This window comes from Stegodyphus dumicola, chromosome 1, assembly GCF_044657685.1.
Source record: "Stegodyphus dumicola isolate Sdum_Otavi_A_Nest chromosome 1, ASM4465768v1".
Taxonomy (NCBI): domain Eukaryota; kingdom Metazoa; phylum Arthropoda; class Arachnida; order Araneae; family Eresidae; genus Stegodyphus; species Stegodyphus dumicola.
The window spans coordinates 167,569,753-167,596,506 of NC_140768.1; the positions used below are offsets into that span (position 1 = coordinate 167,569,753).

The following is a 26,754-nucleotide window of genomic DNA, read 5'->3' on the forward strand; positions in this document are numbered from 1 at the left end:
CCCTTTCTCCAAATTGCACGGAAACTCCAAATTAATCTTACCACATACGGCCATTTTACCACCTAAACCACAAAACAAGCAATATACTTCCTAACCAACATACAGACACCACAAGCCCTTACGAATTTACTGCAGTCATGCAACTGATTACGTCATAATAGGGTTTCCATAATATTCTACTACTCAGGCTACCATAAATGAAACAATAACTTGGCAATAAATGAAACAAAACTTTGCGATGATACAAGGGCTACCCTTCTCTCTGCTCTAACCAACATAATTAAATGAGATAGCTGCATAAACATGTCAAGAGTTGGACAATAAATAGTGTTACCTGTAGTTCTAGAAATTGAACTAGAGCTCAGTTACTAGAATTTTGGAAACACCTTATATACATAACTTTTTAGTTTAAGACATAAACAATAATGTGTATTGATTTAATGAATATTTTTCTTGTAGCAGATACTTAAACAATGAAAATTGTGAAGTGTAGGTTCATCGAGTTCCTTTCCTTCAGCAAAACTGAAGAGTTGCATAAGTGGCTTTTATTAATGTAAATATAACATGCTAATGTCTCGTGAAATCTCTTTCATATAGATATTCTCATAAAACGTAAGTTAACCCGAAATCTCTTTCAATTTAAGTTACTACTTCATCCAGATGTGCAGAGATGTTTTACATAACTTTTGAAATTTTATTCAAACAGCGTACAAATAAATGTGAGAAAATTAATTATTTGTATGAAAGTTAAACTTTCTTTTACCAGTTCAGATGATTTGGGTTTTCTCTGAAAGAGGTCATCTTAGAGAATATGACTGTTGGTAATATTTTTTACCAGTGTTTATGTACAAGGTGTGGCTATTAATTTCCAGGACTGCTCTAATAACACCAGAACAGATAGCTGCATAAACATGTCAACAACTTTTAAAGTCCTCTTTTGGAAGTCTCTTCATTGTCAACATCACATTCTTCTCGATGTCTTCAGCATCCACAAAGTGTGTTCCTTTGATCACAGTTTTTAGTTTGGGAAACAAAAAAAGTCTGTGTGTGCCTAGTCAGGAAAGTATGGCAGATGATGCAGCTCCACGACCTCATGCTTTGCCAAAAACCTCTTCACTGGGAACACAATGTGGGGTCGGGCGTTGTCATGCAATGTGACGTCAACATTAATGAGCCTTTCGAAAGAGGACTTTAAAAGTCATTTCCACAACTTATACAGCCGAGCACAGAAGTGTATTACGGCAGATAGGGATTACTTCGAAACATATAAAAAGGTTATGTTTTTCACATCATCTGTTCTGGTGTTATTAGAGCAGTCCTGGAAATTAATAGCCACACCTTGTATATTCTCAGAAATACTGATCTTTTTCAGGTAAGTTTCTCAGCATTTTACTTCCCATTAATTTTCCACCTTCTTTATTGAATTTGGTTCTTTAATGAGAAGCAAGGTTTCCTTCAAAAAATCTCTTGAAATATTTAAATTTTTGTTGTATATGCATTTTCAGAACTAGGAAAAAAGTAAACAAATGTATGTAGAAAAAGTATGGAAAGGGGAGAAAATGTGTTCATGGTTGTGGTTAAATGTTTTTTTAATAAACTAAAAACTATATATGAAATTCAGTAAATTTGTAAACTGTTAATAATTTTTAATATATCAACTTGTTGAAGTAAGGAACTAGAACTAGAATACAGTACAAAGTTTGAGATTCAGAATGGTTGGGATTTTGGCGATTCCGGATTTTGAAAATTAGAGATGGCAAAATTTTTAGAATTTAAGGAGGTACTGTGTAGTAGAATTCAGAACCCACTGAAAATACACTGGGTTCCAAAACAATGGTAAGACTAGCATAGCTTCCCCATGTAGCCATTTAAGGGCTGAAAGTATGATTCTGGCTGACATCATTACAATTCAGGCAGTGTATTGTTATTGGTCACTGTGCCAGTAAGTGTCTAAAAGTGACATGCAGAAATCTCAGTTAGCCCGTTAAGGCATACCTGCTTCTTTCACCTTTCATCTTTCAAATAATCATCTCTTGGCATTTGATTAAATTTTCCATGCCCACCAGCGGCCGAGCGTTAACGTCGCTGAAGGTGTTCGAATCCTGCGAATGGGCTGGCTGCATGGGTGTTTTCATGGTTTTGCCCATGTGCAACATGTGAACGAGCCAGTTTCCCTTCAAAAGTCCTCCAAGAAGGCATCCCTCCCTTAAGGCAGATAGCCCTCAAGTGCTTTGCCATAATCTAATAATAAACCAATCCATGCCCACCAGTGGTTAAGGTACAATTAAAATAGTTTCTGCCAGTATGATTTTCAGAAGCTCCAATTTCCACCTTTTTTTTTTTTTTTTTTTTTTTTACAAGGGAGAATCAGGATTTTTATGAATTATACCATGATTATGGATATCTAGGTTTTTCCCTTATGGGCTTACACTGTAATGAAGTCAAACAAATGTTCCCATGCAGTAAAGTCCTGATTGACCTGGATATAATGTAATACTAAGGATGATGTCCACAGTTAATCCAAAAGCACTTAATAATACAGGAAAATAAATAATTGACAGAAAAAATAGTATTTATAATTTACTTTTATTTTCAAGCAGTTTGATCTGGCAAATAAATTCATTTATAATATAAATAAATTCAAACAGAACGAGCAATGGGATAAGTAATGGGATAATAAACATCATTAGAAATGAAGAAAGTTATAAATGGCTTTAAAAGACAACACTTACCAAAATGTTATTCAGTTCAAACAAAAAAGTCAAAATTTTTTAAATTTAAATTATGATGTTAGTTTTTTCAATTTTTTTTTTTACAATAAATACATAGGATTGAGTGAATATATTTCATATTTGTTTTATACCTATGAAGACAGTTGATTACAAAAAAAGCATTTGAAAGTTATCATGTTTAGGTAGGCTGGTTTGTTTATTTTAGTTGTTTCTTCCTTATGATAAAACACTCAGGGTCTGTTTGAGAGTAGAATTGTAGGCATGGAGAACTTTCTAAAAGAAACTGGCTTGCATTCACATTTCACAAGTAAAATGCATGCTGGCAAGCTCCATGCTCTCTTAGCAATGCATACTATTCGAAATCCACAAGAAGAATAATATTTTACACCAACAGAACACTTTTATTTACTGAGCTTTACCATCTCAACATACCATTTCTGTACACACGTTCCATTACAAAATCGGCTTATTTCAAACCCCTCTACCTGCCTTTACACTTTGATAGATATTTTTGAATCACGTTTTATATAATTTACTGTTAAAAGACCTGTTGGAAAGCAGTTATAAGAAGACCGTTAATATTTAAATGCTTTGTTGTAATAAATTTCTATATCTGCTCTGGTAACATGCTAATTCAACATCATGGATATATGTACTGGCAAATACAATACTGTGGCTACATATACAAAAGTTTGACTATCCGTAGAGCTTGGGAAATGCTGAATTCTAGATAACTGAGCATTTAAAAAACAGAATTTATGTTAGAAAAATCAAGCCAATAGGGAAATTTTCTGCTGTACAATTATAAAGTAATCATCTTGTTTTACCAACTTGAATATCAAAAGCTTAATTTAAAATTATGTAAGAGGTACAACATGAAAGTTGGTGAAGATTTCGCCAACCATTCGGATAAAAGTTTAAACAAACTGATGGTTCTTTATGTAGTTAAATAATAAGGTGATTTAGATTATTGATATAATGTATAAAAAGCTTAAATAATTTATCATAATGTTTCACATTACATCATTGCTGTTTATTGGTCTTCAAAAGTGCATATCGTGGTTTTTTTTATGCCCTGATCCTGTGACTTTGAAAATGCTTCATTTCATATAATAAAATAATTTCATACAAATATTAGTAATTTTTTTAATTGGGAGGCAAGGATAGACACTGTGTGGTGACAATTTACATGTGTTAATAATATTACAAGCTCTATTACAATACTGCATTTTAAATCTCAATACAAAGCAGCATTACAAATCTCTCATTTACTAAATTTTTGAAAGAATTTTTTTTTTTTTATATAAAATTCATAACTATTTCAGTTATTTGAGTTTTCTGGTTTAGTGCTGGATAGTCAGGATTTTACTGACTATAATTGATTTTTTAAACATCTAACCTTCTCAAGTGTAAATACTTTCTGTCAGTTTCAGTACTGAAGATTCTGTGAGTATACACTGGCCATATTACTTAGCAAAAAGTGTTCAATATATCTTTCACAGCAGGTTTTTAGCCCCAAAAGAACAATTTCCAAGTTCCAAGTACCGCTGGATGCGCCGCTGATTAACTTGCAGGATTTGCAAGTTTTGTTCCGGCTGTCTGAGTTAGTTGCTATAGAGCGCTGAAAGTAGGAGAATACATGAGTGAGACCTAAGTCAGGATTGCAGATGTTGAGAGGGCGTGACTACCTTGTCACGTGAGGTGTGAAGAAGTCGTTAATACGTTGCGAGATTTCAGGTTAGAAATGCTGAAGAAAACTTGGTATTAGGTGGGGAAATTTTCGTTTCCACTGAGTATGTAAGCTGCGAAAGGTCGAAGAAATCGATCATCGGTGAGAACTTCATAATGAAACATGTTGAAATGATTCATAAAGTTACATTCCTGCGCATTTTTGAAGAATTTATCGTTAAGTTTCCGCAGATGTACCGCGATGGTATCAATTTTGAGGTCCTCATGGAGGGTCTTGTTGCGGACATAATAGTGTGCGTTCGTGATAATACGCAGGAGTTTATTTTGAACGATTTGGAGTTTGTTCACATCTGAGTCTTTGGCTGCCGCCCAGGCAGGAGATGCATAAGTCAAAATAGGTCTAATTGTGGAGAGATAAACAAGTCTTTTCTTCCCCAAATCCATTCTAGAGTATTTACCGAGTATAGGAAGCAAACACTTGATAATTTGTAGTGCAGTGGTTCGAACATTGTTAATATGGTCAGTCCAAGTAAGACGATCATTAAGAGTGACTCCGAGATATTTGGCACTTTTCACTATAGGAACTCTTTCATTAAAGAGGAGAAGGTGATTCTTCAGTTGCTTATTTCTTTTCCTTCTGCGAATGATCAATAATTGAGATTTTTGAGCATTAATCTTCACTTTCCAATTCGCGCACCATGACTCTATACTTGGAATGAAGGCTTGTAGTTTCTTAATAGCGAAGCTAATGTTCGCAGACTTAACTGCCAGGGCAGTATCATCTGCGTAACATGCAAAGATAGAGTCGTTACTGTTGGGTTTAGGGAAGTCTGCAGCATAAAATAAATAGAGTACAGGGCCTAAACAAGACCCTTGAGGTAGTCCACTTTGCATATTACGTTCTGAGGAGTAAGCTCCTTTCACGTACACTTTAAAAGTCCTGTCCGAGATGAATGAGAGGATGATCAGAAGAATTTCTCTTTCAAAATTAAGGTTGATTAGTTTTGCAATGAGTCCCTCATGTCAGACGCGAAAAGAACAATTTTACACCGATTCACTTTAAATATCATCCACTGTCAATGTGTTGTTTCATGCTTTATTTGGATTTGTTGCCATTTGACAAAATGTAAGTTATGTAAATCTGTTTGGTATTGATTAACAAACTAAGCTATTTAAATCTGTTTGGTATTGATTAACAAACTAAGCTATTTAAAAATAATAGCTACAGTTGAGAATATTATTTTTTTACTCTTTAATCTGATTCATTTACGTAAAAATGCATTTGATTCATCTTATATCTAATCAAATGTATTAACTATTTTTACAGAATTATATTATAAAATTTTTCACTTTTTAAATAAACAGAAGATACAGTCAAAAGTCGTTAATTCGGACTTCCATAATCCGGAATGATCTATAATCCGGACCTCAAAGCTAAAAACTTTCTGCGCATGCGCCGCGTTGACACATGCGCATAGGCGTTTACGTGTGCGCGTAAGACCTCTTACGACTGCGCATTTGCGTGTGCGCAAGCGCAGAATACGTTTTTGCGTGCACGTTTTATGTATAACGGACGGCATAATCTAAAATTATCTAATTATCTATTTCAGTTAATGTTGATGATTGCGTTGTTTCAGTTAATGTTGATGATTGCGTTCTTCGAATTGGATCCGGATTATTATTTTCTGCAGACTGTAAGAGCAATACTATAAAAGTAAACTTGAACTTTCGATTATGTCAAATAGAATTTCCGATTCTGGAGCTCCCAAAGGATCGTACAAAATGAAAGTATGTTTCGATGTCCATCAAACAAAAAGTGGAATTGCTGCAAAAAATGGATAAAGACATGAAGAATGTGACAGAGAAGTTAGTGAAAACGAAAAAATTTCGATTGACAAGTTAGTCGGTATTCTCGGCACAGCAATTAACGGGACTTGAACAAAAACTGAACTTTGTAACTGAACAAAAAATTATGTCTGTTTATAGAATTAAAGAGAAAGTATTATCACATAAAACGAAGCAACTTAAACAACTTACATTGAAAGAAATGTTTAATAAAATAAACAAATAAATATTAAGCTTTTTTTTGTGAATTTTGATACCCTTTAGATCATAATTGTTCTTTATTTCATAAATTACGGTTTCATATTTTTAATTTTAGAATTTCTGCATGCCATCTAACGCGATTTAAACTGATGATCTATAATCCGGAAAAATCGATAATCCGGAGTCGCCGAAGTCCCGACGAGTCCAGATTAACGACTTTTGACTGTATATAATGTTCTTCTTGTTAGTCTAAATCAGCTGTTTCCAAAGCTGCCTAAAGCAAGACTGCCTTTTTACAAAAAAATTATTCACAATTTCCATTTCCTCCAGCTTATCCGTCAAAATAAAACAGTGGTAAAAGAAATTGGCTTAACTAAATTAATTAATTGTTTTGACTTATTGAACTGTATTGTTTAAATTGAACAATAATTTTGATTACAATCTACCCCTTTAGTAACTCTGCCATACTTACCATTTATAATAAAAAAATTGACTGCACGTTGCATGATGCAATATCTTTCTATGTGTTTCTATAATTTTCCATATATTTATGAGAGCACTACTAGATGACACTCTAGTTACTTCAGTTTGGCTTTATATAAAAGCAAAGTACGATTAAACATCAGTTTCCAACAGCGCATCGTGATGAGTACAGTATCAAATAAAATATTTTACATTATCAAAATTATGAATTGTGGATAAATTTTTAAAAAGAACTGCTGAATCATCTATGTCTGGGAGTGAAAATAATGATTAGAAAACTGTTAGGGATGAGTATCTTAAATATGTTTTACTGCTACTTACGATAAATCGAAATGTGTTGTTTGTTGAAGAGAAAGTATGAAGCCATCAAAGCTACTTTAAATGCCAAACACCCAGACCAAAAAAGATAATTCCATGGAATTATTTGAAAAAAAAAAAAAGCTAAACTTTTCCTTCACAAGGAGAAAGATGCTTTTTCATCAGCAGTCAATACTAATGAAAAAGCATTTATAGTAAGTTATCAAGATACTTATTGTGTTGTTAAAACTAGTAAACCTCATATAATTGTTTAAGATCTTATTTTGCCAGCAGCTGCTGAAATGATAAAAATAATAGTTGGTATAAAAGAGGCTGAAAAGTTAAAAACAATACCTGTGTCAAATAATTCCACCCTGAGAAGAATAAGTGACATGGGGAAAGATATTCGAATGCAAATTGTGGAAGATCTTAAGAAATGCGTGTGCTTTTCTCTACAGGTGGATGAATACACAGATATATCTAACTGTGCCCGATTCTTAATAGTCAAAAGATATACAAAGAATGATATTACAGAAGGTATTTTGTTTTGTACTAGAGATCAATCAATACTACCAGAAAATGCTTATTTAACACTTTTATGAAAAGCACAAGTAAATATGATATTGACTGGAGGAAATGCATAGATACTATATGCACAGAGAACACTAAAGCTGTGACAGGATATTGATATGGTTTTGATATCAAATTATCAGAAGAAATGCCTAATACTACATTGGAATACTAATTACTAATTCGAATTTTTTTCCCAGTGGACAAAAAGAATGCAGGAACATCCTGAGTTGGCAAACTAAGCTGTCAAATATTTGGTTCCATTTGTAACATCATATTCATGTGACTTATGCTTCTCATTTCTGTCTGCCACTACAACAAAATTGAGAAATTATCTTGAGCTTGAAAACGATATAGTTGTATGTGTATCAAATAGAGCCTAGACTTGAAAAGCTGGTTTTGGAAAAACAAACACATGGGCCCATTAAAATATTTGACTTTATTTTTCTATTTTGTGTTTTCAAACTTGTTCATATTTTGTTTGTGTTCCTGAATATAAAATACACTAAATTTGCCTGTTTATAGTTAAATTGTTAAGTGTTAAATCAGATGAATTTGATAACTGTTTTGTTTGTTATATATATTTTTTATATTATTAAATTAAGATTTAACAAGTTTTTTGTTTGTTTTTATTTTGCAACTCTTCTTACAACCCTCCTAGTTCTTTACCAAAGTCCCTCAGGGTTCACTTTGGAAAGCACTGGTCTAAATATATATTCATCTAGTAGCCTATGAAATGTTTCGCTATTCTACGTGGGCCATCTCTATTGATAATCTCCATAGATAACCACATTAAACTTTTAAAGAGTCCTTTTGGGCAACTGTTAAAATATGAAAAGTTATGGAATATTTTTATTATTTTAGTTGGTAGATGCAACAGATTTTCAATTATTATTGTTCTATGATATTTAACCATAACTATGATACCAATAAGTATTTTAACCATTTTTCACACACACACTCACACATATATATCCTTTTTAAAAAAACTGGAAGATTTACTTAAAGTTAAAATTTATCAGAGAAGTGAAACAGGAATATGCAAGTAAAAATCAGGAAGTTGCATGTCATGAAAACAGCAGTCTGTTAAAACTTTTGTAGGTGCAAACATCTTTTTAAACTTTCATATTGATTCAGATTTTGATTTAAAAAAATTAAGAACAGTGTCATTTTAGGAGGAGCTCACAAGCCAAACACATTGGAAAAGTATTTGCTTGTGTGGATGAAGAAATATCCATCTGTGACTGATGTGCCAAAAACAGTGACGTAAGTTTTTGTATAATTGTAAATTAAATGCTTGTTTGGTGTATTGTTTTATTTTATGACATGCAAATTTGAATTAAAAATTATCATTGTTCATTAAATAAGTGTTCATTTTTCAAAATTAATAAAAAAATCAACACTAATGGTTCTAGATATTGAATTGTGTTCAGAATAACAATAGTGAGCTAAAACTTATTTGCCTTGGGTTGTTCTTCAGTCTGCAATAAGACAAGATGGCAGTGATAAGTCAGTCATCTATGCAGTTGGACATTGACAAAATCGTATGCAGATAGAGAAGGTAAATGCAAATAAATAAAATATATTCTGAGACAGCCTACAAGAATAACATATTCAATGTACTAATATAACTTAGTAAGTTTCACAACAAAATCCTTTCTATCTTGGACTTAGAAATAAACTTTGGAAATAAATAGCAAATAATCCAGTTATGTTTTTCTTATAGTATCTCCTGAAGTTACTAAGACTGAAAGGAATGAAGCCAAATAAAAGAACTCTATACTAATAAATATATGTATATTGTCCAGCCCAATAAAGTGGATAAAGCCACTCAACATTTTGGTTTTATTTTTTGCAGAACTAAGTAAATGAATTAAAAAAAAGGTAATTAATTTATGTTTTGTAATAGTGAGATGCGTATCTACTTCACACACATATAAAAATTCAGCTTACTTTAAAATTTTCATCAATAAATTGTTTTGAATTATGAAGTTTTTAAAATTTTTTTAAATATGTAAAAAAAATCTTTTAGTACTTTAGGTATGTATACAAAGTGCATTAAACTGTACAGAATTTTAAACTAATTTGTAATCTGAAGGTGGAAAACATAAATAATGACTGAAATTTTTTGTAGAAAGCTCTGTATTTATTTATTTATTATTATTTATTTTATTTATTTATTTATTTATTTATTTATTTATTTATTTATTTATTTTTGAAGGCAGCTGACAGTTTTATAAATAGTACAAATTGCATTTGTGTTGACTATGCGGTTGCAATTTTTAGGTGTCTTTCTTTGGAATAAGATGCTGAATTGCCAAATTGGGAAATAGTGAATTTTGCCCATTGTTAAAAAAAAAAAAAAGAAAAAAATAATAACTCTGTGATGGAATGAAAAAAGCACTTTCTTAACTGGATTCCCCCTTTGATTTTTTGTTCCTTATTTTAAATTTGGCTATTTCTCCTTAATAGCATCCATTCAAAAAAATTGCCAAAATGTTGTGCTAAATGATTAGTTTGGTAATCATTGCTTTTATTTCTTAAGTGAAACTAAAATTTATTTGCTAATTTTGCTAATTATATGCATGTAAAAATAATATTAAAAATTTTAAAAGTGCATATTTTTATCATGTTCTGTGTATATTTAGCTGTATAGCCTTTAAATCTCAATTTGTGTTGCATAGTAACTTCTATAATCTTAATATTTAAATTTATATATGTTACATTTCCTAATGTATCAGTTTCAGCATCTGAAAAAACTAATTAAATTTTTGTAATGCTTATATGTAATAAATCTGGTGATGCATTTAATCCAATAATTGCTGTTTGTGCTACTTATGAATTACATGAATATCAATGACGTGAAAATCTTTCAAACATTTGGCAACTATTCTCAGATATGCTGATGGTGGCAGCAGTATCTTTCTTAGAGGATGCTACTAAGGAGATGGTATGGAAAGTCTTAGTTTATTGGCAAGGTGAAAATTATTGTTTTCCCAGCTTTATTAATTTTTCTGATTTGATGCTTTTATTTTAAATTTTTCATTAAATAATGATTGACTGTCAGCATTATCTTTTCTTCTTTAAAAACCTAAGATATGTAAATTTTTTAACACCTGTATTTTAACTTCTGTGTAGAGTTGGCATTTTAATTATTGCTCTGCTTCATTTTAAATTTGTAGCATGAGATTAGTTCATTAGTATTTTTAAAAAACATTGACAGATCTAAAATATGGTCAATACAGGCAGTCACCAACATCTCAGAATATATATTTATTTGATGTTTACTTCCTCTTATTAAACGGTTTTGTTTGTTTCAAAGATTTTATGTTATAATATTTTCTGGTATTTTTTGAAAAAGCAAAATATTCCACTTCGGTATTTTCTGACCATCTGTAGCCAAAGAATATGTATTGTTATGCATCGGAAAGTCACAAGCTTGTTGGCGACTAATTTTTCGCGAAGCTGATGCGCGAAAGGCAGCAGCCATTTTCAAAATGGAGACTCACTAAGAATTCCATACAAGAGCAATCAATCAATACAATTACAAAAGCAAGAACCATCGGTAATAAAATACTTAATTTTTTTTAGAAATCCTTTTTTGCTCTGTTATTCTTCCCATGTACACAGCGATCTGTTTTCGCTTAAAAAACATAAGAGAATTCTACAAACTCGGCATCGCGCAATTCCAGGATTGCGCCTCGTCCGAAACAGACATGTGCTACGCGCATAGAACATATAGAAATACATGTATAGCTGTGAATATCACCATGTGGTGATGTAGCCAACTCACTTTAAGTAGTGTGCCTATGATGTGAGTGAATCATCAGAGTAAACTCCCTGACTAGGAAGTGGAGCACAGATGGAAAAAAGGGGAAGGTCCAATGGAACTTGTAATCACATAACCAAAGGAATTTCGTTAGCCAATCAGATATATTGGGAAGCCACACAGGAGACACATATTAAACTAAAATTCATATAGCTACAAAAATAAAAATTTATGTATAGTATTTACAATTACGGGATAACAGTTATGAAGCAAAAAAACAGACTACAAGATCAAATAAAGGTATAAAAATTAATCAAAGTAATGAAAAGTTCCTCTGTAGGAAAATTAAAACTGTTCTCAGAAAAGTCACTCTCCGAGTCCAGAGCCAGCTAATACTGTTAAGTGTTAGCACTGATGAGCTTGAATCTTAACCATTGCGTTGGTCAGTCACGGACAGTTAAAAACTGTTTACATATTGTTTATTCAACATTAGCACAATGAAATCATGGTTAAATAATAAAATAATTTAACAGAATTCTTGGTTAAGTATACAGAATGAAATGTTTGGGAATTTTACAGATATATACATAATGTCCGAAGTGGACGAAGTTCCGCGTTTTAAGTTGGGAAAACATTGTTTAAATTGTACTGTGCTCAAACTGGGTTAGCCACATAATTATTTTGTCAATTTACAGCTTTGCCTGGTGAACGCTTTTGCGTCACTTTTTGATGAAAGTGCGGATAATCAGAAAGTACCTCTATTTCTCTTTCAAATTTTCTGGTCTGCAGATGGCAAAAATATTTTTAGCCATCTGTAGACCAGAAAGATAATTCGGGAATGTGATTTGTTGTACTGTTTCGTCCTCATTTTCAACATTTCATTTCATGGCTTGCTTCATTGCGATCATATTGTACCTTATCATACTGTACGAACTTATAAATGTTATACAATAAGACAGTGCATAGTGACGATACAAAGTGCAAAATTAACTGTATAAGAATCAAAACCTGGGTTACAAAATTATATAAATAATTACAGATTGGGTGACAAAGTTATGGTAGTCTAACAAGTGCGCAGCAGATGGTCTAATAAATATATGATGTTCCAGTACTTCATTAATAATTAATTATTGACGAGAAATTAGCAAAGAATTTTTCATTCTTCTTTTTGAGGTTATCGGTAATCATAAGGGATTTTCAAGTCAATGTGCAGCATAGGGTTCTTGATAAATATGCAAACGTTAATAATAATTCGAAGTACTGTGTTCTGAATAATTTGAAACTGTCTAATGTCTGCCCGCATACCCGCTGCCTGAGTAGGGAGGCGTAGCCCAGTATTGGCCTATTAATCATTCTAGACAGAATTCTTTTGCTCTTAAGGCCCAGATGTGCTCTGTAAGCAATTAAGGGCAAGAGTTGAATTGCTGCATTTACTGTACTGATAGCATACTTGATGTGCATATCCTATTGAAGGTTGTAACTAAGAATAAGCCCAATATACTCAGTATTAATTATTCTTAGGAATTCTTCATCTCTACATATAATAAAAGAAAGAGTGTGTGTGTGTGTCTTTTGTTCGTGCTTGCGCGTAAGCTAATAGATCCACGGCTATGAAATTTGGTACATAGGGGCATCTAGACAAGAGCCAGTGCGCCTCAAAGCGATTTTTTCGAAATTAGAATTAGAATATTTTATATTTTATGTTTTGTGACGAAATCGCATCATTTTGAGACATAATGGGCTATAGGAAAGCGAGATTTTACTCTACACACTCCATTTTTACATCGTCATGAAACATAGGCACTTAGCTATTTTACGAACTTAAAATAAATTTCGTGTTTCAATAAATCGATTAAATTCGAATTTATTTAACAAAGTGAGCTTTCCAATGGGATTTTTTCTAAAAAAATTTATTTTTCTTTGATTTTTTGGACACGTTAAACTTTTATCCTTCCGACTGCTTTTACAAAAAGAATTTTGGAAAAATGATAATATTTTGTATTTTTAAATGAAGCTTCCGAGTACACTTCTGACATCTTTAAAAATGTGATTTTGGCAACAATTTTCCTTTCTTATTGTTGATAGATTTTTTGATGAAATCGCATGCATCATTTTGAATAGTTTCATACTTTTAGAAATATGGGTTTGGCAACAATTTTTCATCGTATTTATGTCACTGTTTTTAAGAGATCGGCATATTTCATTGTCATTTTTTTATATATATAATACATTTTTATTGATTTTTTTACTTCCTTGTACGAAGTAAAAAGGAAGTATTGTAATCGCAAAAAGTTTCAGGCAGCATATTTCAACGAAAATATCCATTTTTATCGCTATCGAATGCAATTTAACAATGTTTTTGTGTGATATCTGTACTATAATATCTTGTTATTTAATAAATAAATATAATTATTGTTGAAGTGGCAATGCCATATTTGTATTAAACCGTTACTCAGCAACGTGAGATATTGTTTTAAAAAAAAGATGAGATTCTGAAGATTTTAACAGCTAGGAGTAGTATGAAAATTTTGCCACTTAAGAATTGTATAAAATTTGTCTATCACCGTGACTAGAAGTAAAATTTATGTTCTACTAAGAAGATTGTCTGTTTTGTAAATTACTGCAAAATACATTACAGTCTTAATTAATTGGAGGTTCCACCGAGATCCTGGAAATTAGGAGTGCAATTATCAATTTCGATGGTGCTGGTCTCCTAATCCCAGAAATTTACTGAATTTTTTAGAACAAGTTTGCTAATACCAATTGCCAAGTTTGTTTATTTCAAGGAGAAATCGATGTAAGAAGTCTACCATTTAAAAGCCAGATTTGAAGCAGATCATTCAAAGGTTATCTTCTGTGCTTCTATAACTTGCATCCGAGCAAAAATCTGTCAAAACAGGATACTGCTAATCTCTGCAGATAAGATTAACTTTTGGTTTTCTTCAAAAAGCTTTTATTGAATTTTAATACTTTGTTTCAGAATTATAGTTTATCGTGTAAGATTTTGTTTAAAATAACTGACACTAAAAGTATTCAGCTTAAATTTATAATTGATATTTGTGGTAAAGAAGTATTTTAAAATTATTATTTATGCTTTACTTTTATTTGTATTGAATTTTTATGTTGATAATGGATATGTGTAAGCCATCCCGGCGTTTATAAAAAAAAAAAAAAAAAAGTGTTAGCTGAATTTTGAATTTGTTGCCAAGGAATTTGCACGTGGAAAATAAGTAGCAACGTCAAACTGACGTAGTGTGATTTGATTATACTGCAGAATTGGCAAAATTTTTTTTTTCTTAGTTCTACCCATCCAGGCGTGTGGTATATAGTAATGTCATCCCGACGTATTACAGATCGTATATTCTAAAAGTTGAATTGCCAAACTGGCAAAAATTGTTTTTGTTATCGCCAACGAATCGTGGAGATAGATAGTAAAATCGTCAAACTGACGTGGGTAATTGCCTAACTGGCAATGGTGTTTATATAGTTATAGCTAATGAGGCTTGTGAATAGTGAGTTAAAAAGTCAACCCGACGTAGTATTATAATATTTAGTTATTTAAATAAATCTGGCAAAGTTGTTTAAATAAATCTCTCCAGTTGGTTGGTGTGAATTTCGTATTTGAGAAATTAAGTCTCTCCAAAAATTATATATTTTTAATACAAGTACGAGCTTTTAGATTGTATTTCAAAAGGAAGCCTATTAAAGGTAACTTGTGTCAACATGTCATTCTTAGCTAGGAGTAAAAAACAGGATTTAAAAGTACTAGCAGAAGAGTTAGGTTTAACCATGAAACCTGAATTTAAGATTCCTCAATTGCATAAACTGATTACTGAAAGTCCCGATTATGATGAGGAATTTACTCGAGAACTACTGGCTGCAATTAGAGAAGAAAGGGAAAGAAGAGAAAAAGAACACGAAAGAGAAGAAAGAGAAAGAAGAGAAGAACGCGAAAGGGAAGAAAGAGAAAAGGAACGTGAAGGAGAAGAAAGAAAAGAAGAGCTTGAAAAAGAAGAGCGAATTAGAGCCTTTGAGCTACAGAAACTTCAGTTGGAAGCAATGGCTACCACAGCACAGCCAGTAGAAACTACGCAGTTACCTGAGCAGCCTTTAAAAATCAGAATTCACAATGTCATGCCACGTTTCAACCCTAAAGAAGATGAAATAAGTCTATTCCTGGTGTTATTTGAGCGTTAAGCTAAAATAATGAATATACCTGCTGAAAATCAAGTGACTCAACTTATTTCATTGCTGTCTCCTGACATTGTTCAGCTTATTGCTAGAGAACCAGAAGAGGACGCAAAAATGTATGAATATGTAAAAACTTTACTGTTACAACGATTTAAATTGAGTGCGGAAAAATTTCGACAACTATTTAATAAACACCAAAAATCTACTGAAAATACTTGGTATGATTTCTACTATGAATTAAAAAATTATTTAGAAGGATGGCTTAATGGATTAAACATTAAAACTTTTGAACAGCTAAAAGATCTCATGCTGGTTGATCAAATAAAAAAGCGTACTTCTCCTGATTTCAAAGAACATTTTATGGATCAATGGACAACCATCATTTCACCTACTGAAATGGTTAAGAAAATTGAAGATTTTGAAGATGTAAGAAAAACAATAAAACCGAAATTTTCTACCATTCAGACTAGAAAATTAACAAAGGATCATTTAAACCGCGTTATGATAATTTTGAGGAAAAAATAGAGCATCCGCCTCATTTTAAGCATTCTGATAGATGGGATGATTCAAAATACAAGAAAGATCATCAGCAAAGGAATCAGTTCCAAAACAAAAACCAAGAAAATTTATATGACAAAAGATATCGACCACGTTGTTTCGAGTGTGGATCATACGAACATTTTAAGCCTAAGTGTCCTCGCTTAAAACCAAATGAAAAGGTAAATTGTGTATCTTCGAATGATGATTTGTTAGAGACATATACAATTTAACGGTTTAGTGAATGGGTATGAAATGCCTATTCTTCGAGACACAGGAGCCACTGTTGATATTATTTCTTGAAAATACATTGATAACGCAAAAATGACTGGAGAACATGCCTGGGTACAATATCTTTTAAATGACCATTTAGTGTGTCTACCGTTAGTGGAAGTTGAAATTAATTGCGAACTTGGTCATATAAAGACAAAGGCAGCTGTTGTTACAAATGATCCAGGCAGATATGTATTGGGTAACAAAACTGCCCAATTGTTCAAAAGTAAATCATTCTTAAATTTAGAAAAAATAAATGCAGTTTTGACACGATCTCAAGTAAAAAAATCTCATGAAGATGATCGAAGCAGAGAAATTGAAATGGAGAAACTAGAAGAACTGAAGTTTATTGAAACTGACGAAGATATTTTACCTCAAGCTGATGAGGAAGACAAGAAACTTAAGAAAGTGATTAATGTTAATTCAAAAGAATTAATTGAATCTCAGCATCAAAGCAGAGATCTAGCGCCATTGCTTAACGAAGCTAAAAATGAAAATTCTAGCAAGACAAATGATTTCAAAGTAAAAGAAAACAGATTGTTGGTGAAAAGGAAAATAGATAAAAATAGAAATGAAAGGGAATTAATTGTTATTCTTGAAAAATATAGAGATCAAATGCAGAACTACACAACTTTGATGCAGAACCAAACAAATAATAGTACTAAAACCCTCCTAAAAGTCAAGCTTCTGTCAATGGTTCACATAAATCAGACAAACAATCTAAACGTTCATCTACTGATGAGAAAACTGAAGTTATTAATATGAAAGCTGACTCACCTTGTTCACCTAGTGATTCACCTTTTATGGATAGTGTGTGTGATTATTCCTCTACAAGTTCATCAGTTCCTTCTTCCCCAAAAAGTAAAGATGTGTTTGACAGTTCGTTAGCAGCAGATCAAAGAAATTCTTATAAAAGAACTCATGAAGGTGCTTCTAAAGCTGAGAAATTAAAAATACATTCAGAATATAAGCTCGCGTCAGAAAACTTAGCAAAGAGGCATAAACATGATAGAGGCTAATCAAAGTTGCCACATTCATTGAGAATGCAAGTAACAGATAAGAACAAAGGTTCATCTCGCAACAAGCAAAAACTATCTGAAAAGAAAGAACTGACAAAATTAAACGATTCTCAATTAAAAGCTCTAGATGAATTGCCAAGTTCTGGAGTTGATATACAAGTCAAGGAGAAGTTTTCAAACAGACGAGCGAGTTGTTGAAATATGCAAATTGATGTTTCGGACTCTGGTATGGGTGTCATTTTAGCTCAAAAAGATGAACGAGACAATGAACATCCAGTATTATACCTCAGTAAGAAGTTTACAGAAACTGAAAAAAAGTACTCTACCACAGAAAAGGAACGCGCCGCCATAATATTTGCTGTAAAGAAACTTCAATGTTATTTAGATGGGCATACTAAATTCCTCATCATGACTGATCATAATCCCTTAGTTAGGCTCAAAAATAATGTGAGTCTAAATTCACGACTTATGAGATGGGCACTAGTACTACAATTTTACAATTACATGATCGTTCATCGAAGTGGTAAAAACCATAAAAATGTAGACGCATTAAGTCGTACTCCCTGGCCTGATTAAATAATTTGTTTCTCTATATAGATAAAAAAAAAAAAAAAATATATTTTGTTCCTTCCTCTCTTTCTCAGTGTATGTTATTATGTTATATCTTGTATTTCAATTCTGTATTGTGCTGATATTGTTGTTTTGAGGGGGGGGAGGGACCGTAAACTTTAATTTATAAAAAATATAAATCAAAGTTTATCTGGAGGGGGGAGAGGTTGTAATATCTTGTTATTTAATAAATAAATATAGTTATTGTTGAAGTGGCAACGCCATATTTGTATTAAACCGTTATTCAGCAACGTGAGATATTGTTTTAAAAAAAAGATGAGATTCTGAAGATTTTAACAGCTAGAAGTAGTATGAAAATTTTGCCACTTAAGAATTGTATAAAATTTGTCTATCACCGTGACTAGAAATGTTCTACTAAGAAGATTGTCTGCTTTGTAAATTACTGCAAAATATATTACAGTACATAAGGGCAGAATAAAATACTCTTTTCCTCCAAAAAAATTATAAAACTGCTTTAAAATGAATTCTGAAGATAAATTTTCGTGGCGTCTGTACGAACGTATGTACGTACGTACGTATCTCGCATAACTCAAAAACAAGTAGCCTCAGAACGTTGAAATTTTGTATATAGGACTGCTATAACATGTAGATGTGCATCTCATATTTTGGCTGCAATCGGCCACACCAAACGTATATATATCCACTCTGTTACCCGGCCCAGTGATCTCAGTTTCTTTACTCTTATATGTTTGTAAATTGTACATTTTTTGCTTTAAAAATGATTGACTTATGTTGTTCTGATCTTCCAGTTAAGGTTTTTATGCCTTTAGTAAATCTCTATGCAATATTTTTAGAATTATCAACAATTTTAAAGTTGTTTAAGTGCCGCTAAGCCTAATAATTTTCTTGATGGCGGCCATTGCTTGTTTACATTTGAAACAGCAGGATAGTGGATTTGTTGCCAATCTAGAGAAACTTAGCGTCGCAACAACAAAGATAACGCCTTCGCTTATTATTCCGAATTAAATCATGCTTAATCCTTTCTGCAATTTTTTCGAGGAAATGAATGTTTAAGATTTACTTCGTAATTTTTAATAGGGATATTTTGAGTTTTTATGTATTTTTGCTTTGTCGCGAAGTGATAACTGAATTAATTGAATGAGAAATAGTCAATCGTCTGTGAAAAACTTTTGTTTTTTGTTTTGTTTGCTTAATTTCTTTTATACGTCATTCTAGCTTTATTATAGTATTTGAATAGAACATGTGGCAACGATTAGATAATTCTTTAAATGATATAAATTTTGTGCAGTCTGAGTTGTAATATGAACGAAATATAATCTTGTTAAGTGAACTTAGCGTCCGAGTGTCGCTATGGTAAACAAATAGAGTGAATTTTAAAGAATACATTTATTCTATAGTGGTTTATGCGCTGTCGGCGAAGTAGATTTAATTCAATCCAATACGTTTAAATGAAATGCAAGAAAAAATGCGTATAATTTAGTATTCCGTACAAGGAAGTCGTGTGGTGTACACATCAGATTTTTTTGATAATAGAGTAAAATTGTATGTGGAATTTTTTTTTTTTTTTTTTTTTTTTTTGTTTTTTGAGTTTCTTTCATGTTATTTTTTAATTATTTCGCTTTGTAAGACATTGAAAAGTTTTGCATGATTTGCTTTCTTCAACGGAAAGTTGGTTAATTTTTTTATTAGGATAATTAATATTTGTATTAAGGGATATATAGCTTATTTTATTATAATTTTTTTTTCTCTTGAAAAGATAAGATAAAATATCATTAATTATACTTTGCTTTTCAGAATTTTTTGCTTTTTGTATTCTTTTATGTTATTTATTGCTCATTTCACTGTTTTTAAGATACTGAAAAGTTTTGAGTGATTTTTTAGGAAACAAAGTTCTTAACCTCCTTTATTTGAGTTCTTAAGATTTTGCAAAGGGAAGTTGGTTAATTTATTTATTAGGATAATTAATATTTGTATTAAGGGATATTGCTTATTTCATTGTAATTTTGTTATACGTAATAACTTTATTTTTATGAAGTTGTTCTGCAGAGTAAAATTGTACGCAGTTTTTAAATTTAACGTTTGGTGTTCCCTTCAGCCATTTTCCGGATACATTTAAACGCCAGACGAAGATTGGCAGCGAAGCTGCTAGTTAAAGATATAATGCTTATTTTGAGTCTCACGCTTCTTATGTCTTCTCACTACTACAAACTGCGATCTACTTTCGATGGAGATACGCTGTTTCCTAAAACATTCTTCAATTTCGTTAATTCGTAGGAGCGTACGTCCGTCGATCATTGTTTCTCCCCACACATCACCACACCAACATTACTGAAACATTTACGTTCTATGATGGAAGATTTCGAGTTCCTGACTTCTTCCAGATGTAAAAATATTTAGCAGCAGATGTTAAACTAAACCTCGACTCTTCAGTGAAGAGAATAAGGGACCACTAGTTTTTTCTTCAGGTCTGATGCTCTTCGCACCAATTAAAGTGATCCACCTTTTGTTTTGATGACAGTAAAATACATGCGGCATAAAGGCCATTTTTCATTAAGCCTTCTGGATACAGTTTGCCATGATGCAACAGTTCCAGTAGCGGTTGCAAGCTCTGAATTTAACTGTCAAGCAGTAGACTTCCTGTTATGAATGGTAGTTAATACCAAATATCGATCATGTGAAGCAATTGTTATTCGTTTGCAACCTTGTCTAGGCCTCCTAACAACAGTTCCGGAATTCTGAAATTGTTTCCATAGCGTAAAGACTGTCTATTCTGCAATATTCACTTATTTTATTTCTTCCATGATCGTCTGGCCTGCTTTTAAACAGCCAATTATTCGTCACTTCACAAGTTCTTCTAAATGACACTTCGAAGCCATTACAAACCGTTTTGAATCCCTACACACTGAAATCAAACGGTTTGCAGAAACTAACTCAGATATTCGGTTTGAGTAAACCGCTTGATTCACCACCAGCTGACCCAACGTCTTGATTGGCATATTAGAAAACCGTGTGATCACTTTAATTGGACAATACTATGGATTGCCTTTCGTAAATTTCCTGCAAAAATGGATTACATCGATTAGATATTTCATGGATACCATTATTTTGCATATCTAAAGATGAATTTGGATGTGAATGTAAAAAAATTTCAAAATATTATATTATTTATAAATTAAGTTTTACGAAAATAGTTTATGCATTTGTTCATGTATAATAAATGTTGAATAATCAAAAAAGAACGGAATTATGTCTTAATGTTGGAAGCATAATAATGCAAGATCAGGTCAATGTGTTGTAATGATTGTTGTTTATGATAATATGGTCTGGCGCAGGTTGGCATTCTGAGTTGATTGTGCAACATTGCTTTGGTATAACACTACTAAAATGTTGTCGACGCCTGTCTAAGAGATACGCATTTGCTAAAACTGATTTATTTCAACTAGGAATTTTACTCTTAATACTTGAATGATGAGTAAATTATTCTTTTGCAGGTATGATATGATGGAGAAGGTTCGAAATTGGGCTCGCATCAAAATTAATATTTTTTTTTGTTTCGTCACTATTGCTGTTTGCGTGGGTATGATTTATAGTGGCAAAAAAGCAGCTGAACGAGGCGAAACGCTGCAGAAAATGAACATAAAGTGGCACGAAGAGCAAAATATAAAGAAATAAGTTTCTAAATAAATGTCGAATTATTATATTCGAAATATGTATGTAGATATTATATATATATATATATATAAATATGTGTAATAAATATATAATAAATATGTATGTAGATTAAAATAGTTTTAATAAATATTATGTATGGAAAAGTGTTTAATAAATGTATCTATTGCTTCTTGATATATTTTTATAAAGCTACTAAAAAGTCTTGTATTAAAATCGACAAAAAGTCTTGTATTTAAAAAAAAAAAAAAAAAAAAAATGTATATTCTTAAAACTGAAAGAAAAAGTTTTATAGAAATCATCTTTTAAAAAAAACTTGAAAATACTCCTGAATGTGTAAACTTTTCATGTATGCAGATGAGTAAACGCAAATAAACTGTCTATTTTTTTTTTATAGAATTTACTTATTACCTTTTTTTAAAAAAAATGTATGACTTGGTAAGTTAGTATATTTTCAAGGCAAATTAGAAAGATGATTCGTATCTACTGTAATCAGAAACACATTTGTTCGCTTTCCGTCTTATTTGTCCTTTCACCTAACTACAGTCAAAAGTCGTTAATTCGGACACCCATAATCCGGAATGATCTATAATTCGGACCTCAAAGCTAAAAAGTTTCTGCGCATGCGCCGCGTTGACACATGCGTATAGGCGTTTACGCGTGCGCGTAAGACCTTTTACGACTGCGCATATGCGTGTGCGCAAGTGCAGAAAACGTTTTCGCGTGCGCGTTTTATGTATAACGGACAGTATAAGCTAAAATTATCTAATTATCTATTTCAGTTAAAGTTGATGATTGCGTTGTTCCTTAATCTTCGAATTGGATCCGGCTTATTATTTTTTGCAGACTGTAAGAGCAATTTTATAAAAGTAAACTTGAACTTTCGATTATGTCAAATAGAATTTCCGATTCTGGAGCTCCCCAAAGGATCGTACAAAACGAAAGTATGTTTCGATGTCCATCAAACAAAAAGTGGAATTGCTGCAGAAAATGGATAAAGACATGAAGAATGTGACAGAGAGGTTAGTGAAAACAAAAAAATTTCGATTGACAAGTTAGTCGGTATTCTCGGCACAGCAATTAACGGGACTTGAACAGCGGAACTTTGTAACTGAACAAGAAATCATGTCTGTTTATAGAATTAAAGAGAAAGTATAATCACATAAAACGAAGCAACTTAAACAACTTACATTGAAAGAAATGTTTAATAAAGTAAACAAATAAGTATTAAACTTTTTTTTTTGTAAATTTTGATACCCTTTAGATTAGAATTGTTCTTTATTTCATAAATTACGGTTTCATATTTTTAATTTTAGAATTTCTGCATGCCATCTTACGAGATTTAAACTGATGATCGATAATCCGGAATCGCCGAAGTCCCGACGAGTCCGGATTAACGACTTTTGACTGTATAAGTTAGATATTCCATATATTTCAAAGCACACCAGCAGCCGGGTAGTAAATTTGCTGAACACTGGTAGTTCGGTCCGAGGTTTGAATCCCGCGAACGGCTGGCTGCATGTACGCTTTAGTGGTTTTGCATGCTAGACAGCTTTCCTTAGAAAGTCCTCCACGAAGGCATCCCTGTTCTTAGGCAAATAGCCATCGTGTGCTTTGTCGTAATCAAATAAGCCAAACCATATATTTTAAAGATCTTTTAAGTGTACTGTATCTGTGCGATTTTAGGATATATCCATAATTTCAGAACGACCAACGTGGGGGGGGGACTTTTAAAAAAAATAAGTATGCAATGTTCCTCCCTTTTATCTGTTAACTAAATGTTGAGAAATTTATTGAACTACTAAGCGAATTTAATTACCCGTTTTTGTTCAAAATAAAGATTCACAGATGGCCCCGTTCTCAGGACTTACAATAAAGCCTCCTCCTTGGGCTTAAAGTCAGAAATGTAAGAAATAAGAACTAACTAATGACTAACTAAAGAGATTTAGCCGAAGTTAACACAAGGTCTGAACTAGTTGGCCCATAATATTAAATTAGCTAGCGAGGCTATCCAAAGGCACATAATACGGCCTAACGTAATATCAGTTAGAGAGACGTAGCCAAAAGGCAAACACGCGATAATTCAGGAATCCTAACTCTCTCTCTTGAAATCAGTACAACTTGACTTAAATACTGCTCTACTTCTCATTTGCATTTAACACAATTTTAAAAACTCATTTTGGTAAAGAATTGTAATCTGAAGCTAGAAGAAATAGGAAAGTCCTATAAACGTAAAATAACTGTTATAAAATTAGGATATACCTTACATCTTTCCCCACCAGAATTTAAGTACTCGAAGAAAAAGGTCCCACAACCACCTTGTTAAGAGTTTAAATTCTAGGAAACTTCCTAACAATTCAAAGTTTAACTTCTAATACTTCCGAATTCTGAAGTCTCATTATGGACATCGAAGTTTTAATTTTCTTTTAAGGCCAGCTTTACAAATGATCTACACCTAAGTTAAATAAAATTATTTTTACAGAATTTCTTGCTCAGCACATACATCTTGATCTTGACCTCACTGTGATACATACTTTGGTCTTTCCAAAACATCTGGAAGGAAAAAGCATTAGTACTTGATTCTAAGAAAAATTTCCAACTTCCCTTCCAAATACATTTTATTGCATTTATTTGACCCTCAAAGATTTCATTCAACACATTTTAACTCATTTTCTCCCCACGCTGTCCAGAAATTTGTTCTATTATGAGCGTGTCAGTATTGTGTTACCAAACCACAATCTACGAGTTATTAGAATTTGACAAACGAGACTTCAAGGACTTCCTATTTACAAAACTGCACCTAATGCGCTAGAGACAGCATGATTTAAACTTTAAGTGTGGACTAAGTGTTTAACACACATTCATTCTATACTTTCTCTCCAATCGTTCATTTAAACTTAAAAAAAAAAACTAACTTTAAAGCACTTTTACAGTCAACATTTAAAATTTTACTTTCAACACAAACATTTTTCCACATTTAACATATAAAATTTTAACTTCATTTTACATCACAGGTTACACAGTTGCTATACATAGTTTACAATCTTATCCTAAAATTTAATTTTAAGTTCAAGTTTACAACAATTTTCATCGTAATTTCAAGTCTTTCCGACAAGAAGAATATTTTCTCGCAAACTTGCGAATTCAAAATTCTTGCTTTTAACAGCATTCTTCTAACTTGAGAAAAGCAACTTTGAATAACATGCTATAAATTGAGCTTGATTTCTAAATGAGCAAAGAAAATTTTCACTTATCTTTTTGCTTTTTGTAATCTTCCATTCTCCTCACGTGTTTTATCACCGGACATGGCTCTTTTCCATCTTATTTCGAAAGGCATGGCATCACCAATGCTGATGTCTGTGTCTGCGGCTAAGAAGGCAGACTTGACCATTACATGTACAGCTGTTCTCTTACCATCTCTTTGCATCTACGACCACCTCCACGACACACACCTAAACAGCATGGCGGCATGCAAACGTATCGTAACGAAGTTATTAAAGGAAGCCCACAATTTTTAACAAAGAACTATCCTTTTATTTCAAAATTTTAGCATTCACATCTTTAAGCGAGGATGTTTCAATCGCGAGATCTTTCACATTTCTCGTAGGTTATAATTTGGGTAGAGTATTAACGACGTTACACTTATATATCATATATGCCTCCCCCCTCGTCCCTTCGAAAGAACTTTTCTTGGGTTGAGACGAGGGAAAAGTTCACCACACAACTCTTCTGGTTCACACTCACAGGAAGTAAACATATCTGTCCTTTGGGTAACATCTTAAAAGCACACTTGTTCAGGAACTTAGTTGTATTCAATAAAAATAATAAGAAGAATAATGTCAGCAATGGATAGTTCACACATAAGTCAATCAGGCATTTCCCTTAGAGGCAAGAACTTCAATAATATATACTGACCTTAAATTATTGAATAATCTTCAAAATCATATACACTGACGAACCAAAACATTATGACCATCCACACATTTTTCGATGAACCCGTCTGAATGACGTGAAGGGCACATGATTAAGTGGGAATGGTATTTAACTGCTGCTGGAGAAGGTAAGGAATAATTTTTGCGAGATGGGAAACGCTGCAAATCTAAGCGAATTTGATAGAGGGTAGATTGTAATGGCCCAAAGATCCGGAACGAGTATCAGCGAAACAGCCCGACTGGTATGTTGTATTACTTATTCAAAGTGGATAAAGGACGGTGAAACTAGCAGTAGACGCCAAGGTATTGGACATCCACGCAGCATCAAAGGAAAAGGACGTCGAAAACTGTGCCACTTGGTACAGCAAAATCGGGCCAGACAGTGGCGCAACTGACAGCCCAATACAATGCAGGTTCAAATGCAAGTGTCCCGGAATACAGTTCAGCGAACATTGCTGGATATGGAACTGCGCAGCAGACGTCCCACTCGTGTGCCTTTGTTGACCAAGTGTCATTGTCAACTACGCACACAGTGGGCCCGGGAATATCGAGATTGGACCAGGGATAAGTGGAAGACAGTTGCCTAATCGGATAAATTACGATTTCTCTTTCATCACGTCGATGGTGATATCAAGGTATGCCGTCTTCCAGGTAAACAGTTGGTACCCCTCTGTACAGTAGGTCTTACACGGTGGAGGTATTATGCTTTAAGGAACGTTCCATGAGCAGCTCTGAGACCCTTAGGCTCATATCACACGGCGTTTGTTTCACACGAACAACTGTTTCGGACAATTTTTCTGCCTGGTTTACTATTGAAAGAAAGACGCGCGACTTTTTCCTTCCTTTCCAAAAAAAATTGCAGGTTGTTTTCAACCAATCAGCTATCAGCTTGTTTGTAATGGGGAACCAGTTTCCCCTGCGTTAATCCCAAAGCGATCTGTGTTGATTGGCTGTTG

The 26,754-nt window shown here is 32.6% G+C and overlaps 1 protein-coding gene across 2 annotated transcripts in view; it reads left to right on the forward strand.

The window, feature by feature from the left end:
* Positions 1-22,043, forward strand: part of LOC118194207 (UPF0389 protein GA21628) — a 32,572-nt gene extending 10,529 nt beyond the window's left edge. For both annotated transcript variants that reach the window (XM_085823027.1, XM_085823030.1), the window contains exons 2-3: positions 8,993-9,083; positions 21,689-22,043. In XM_085823027.1, coding sequence (XP_085679153.1) covers positions 8,993-9,083; positions 21,689-21,869 — 272 coding nt within the window. In that variant the 3' untranslated portion in view covers positions 21,870-22,043. The remainder of the gene's footprint in view (positions 1-8,992; positions 9,084-21,688) is intronic.
* Positions 22,044-26,754: the final 4,711 nt, after the last annotated feature.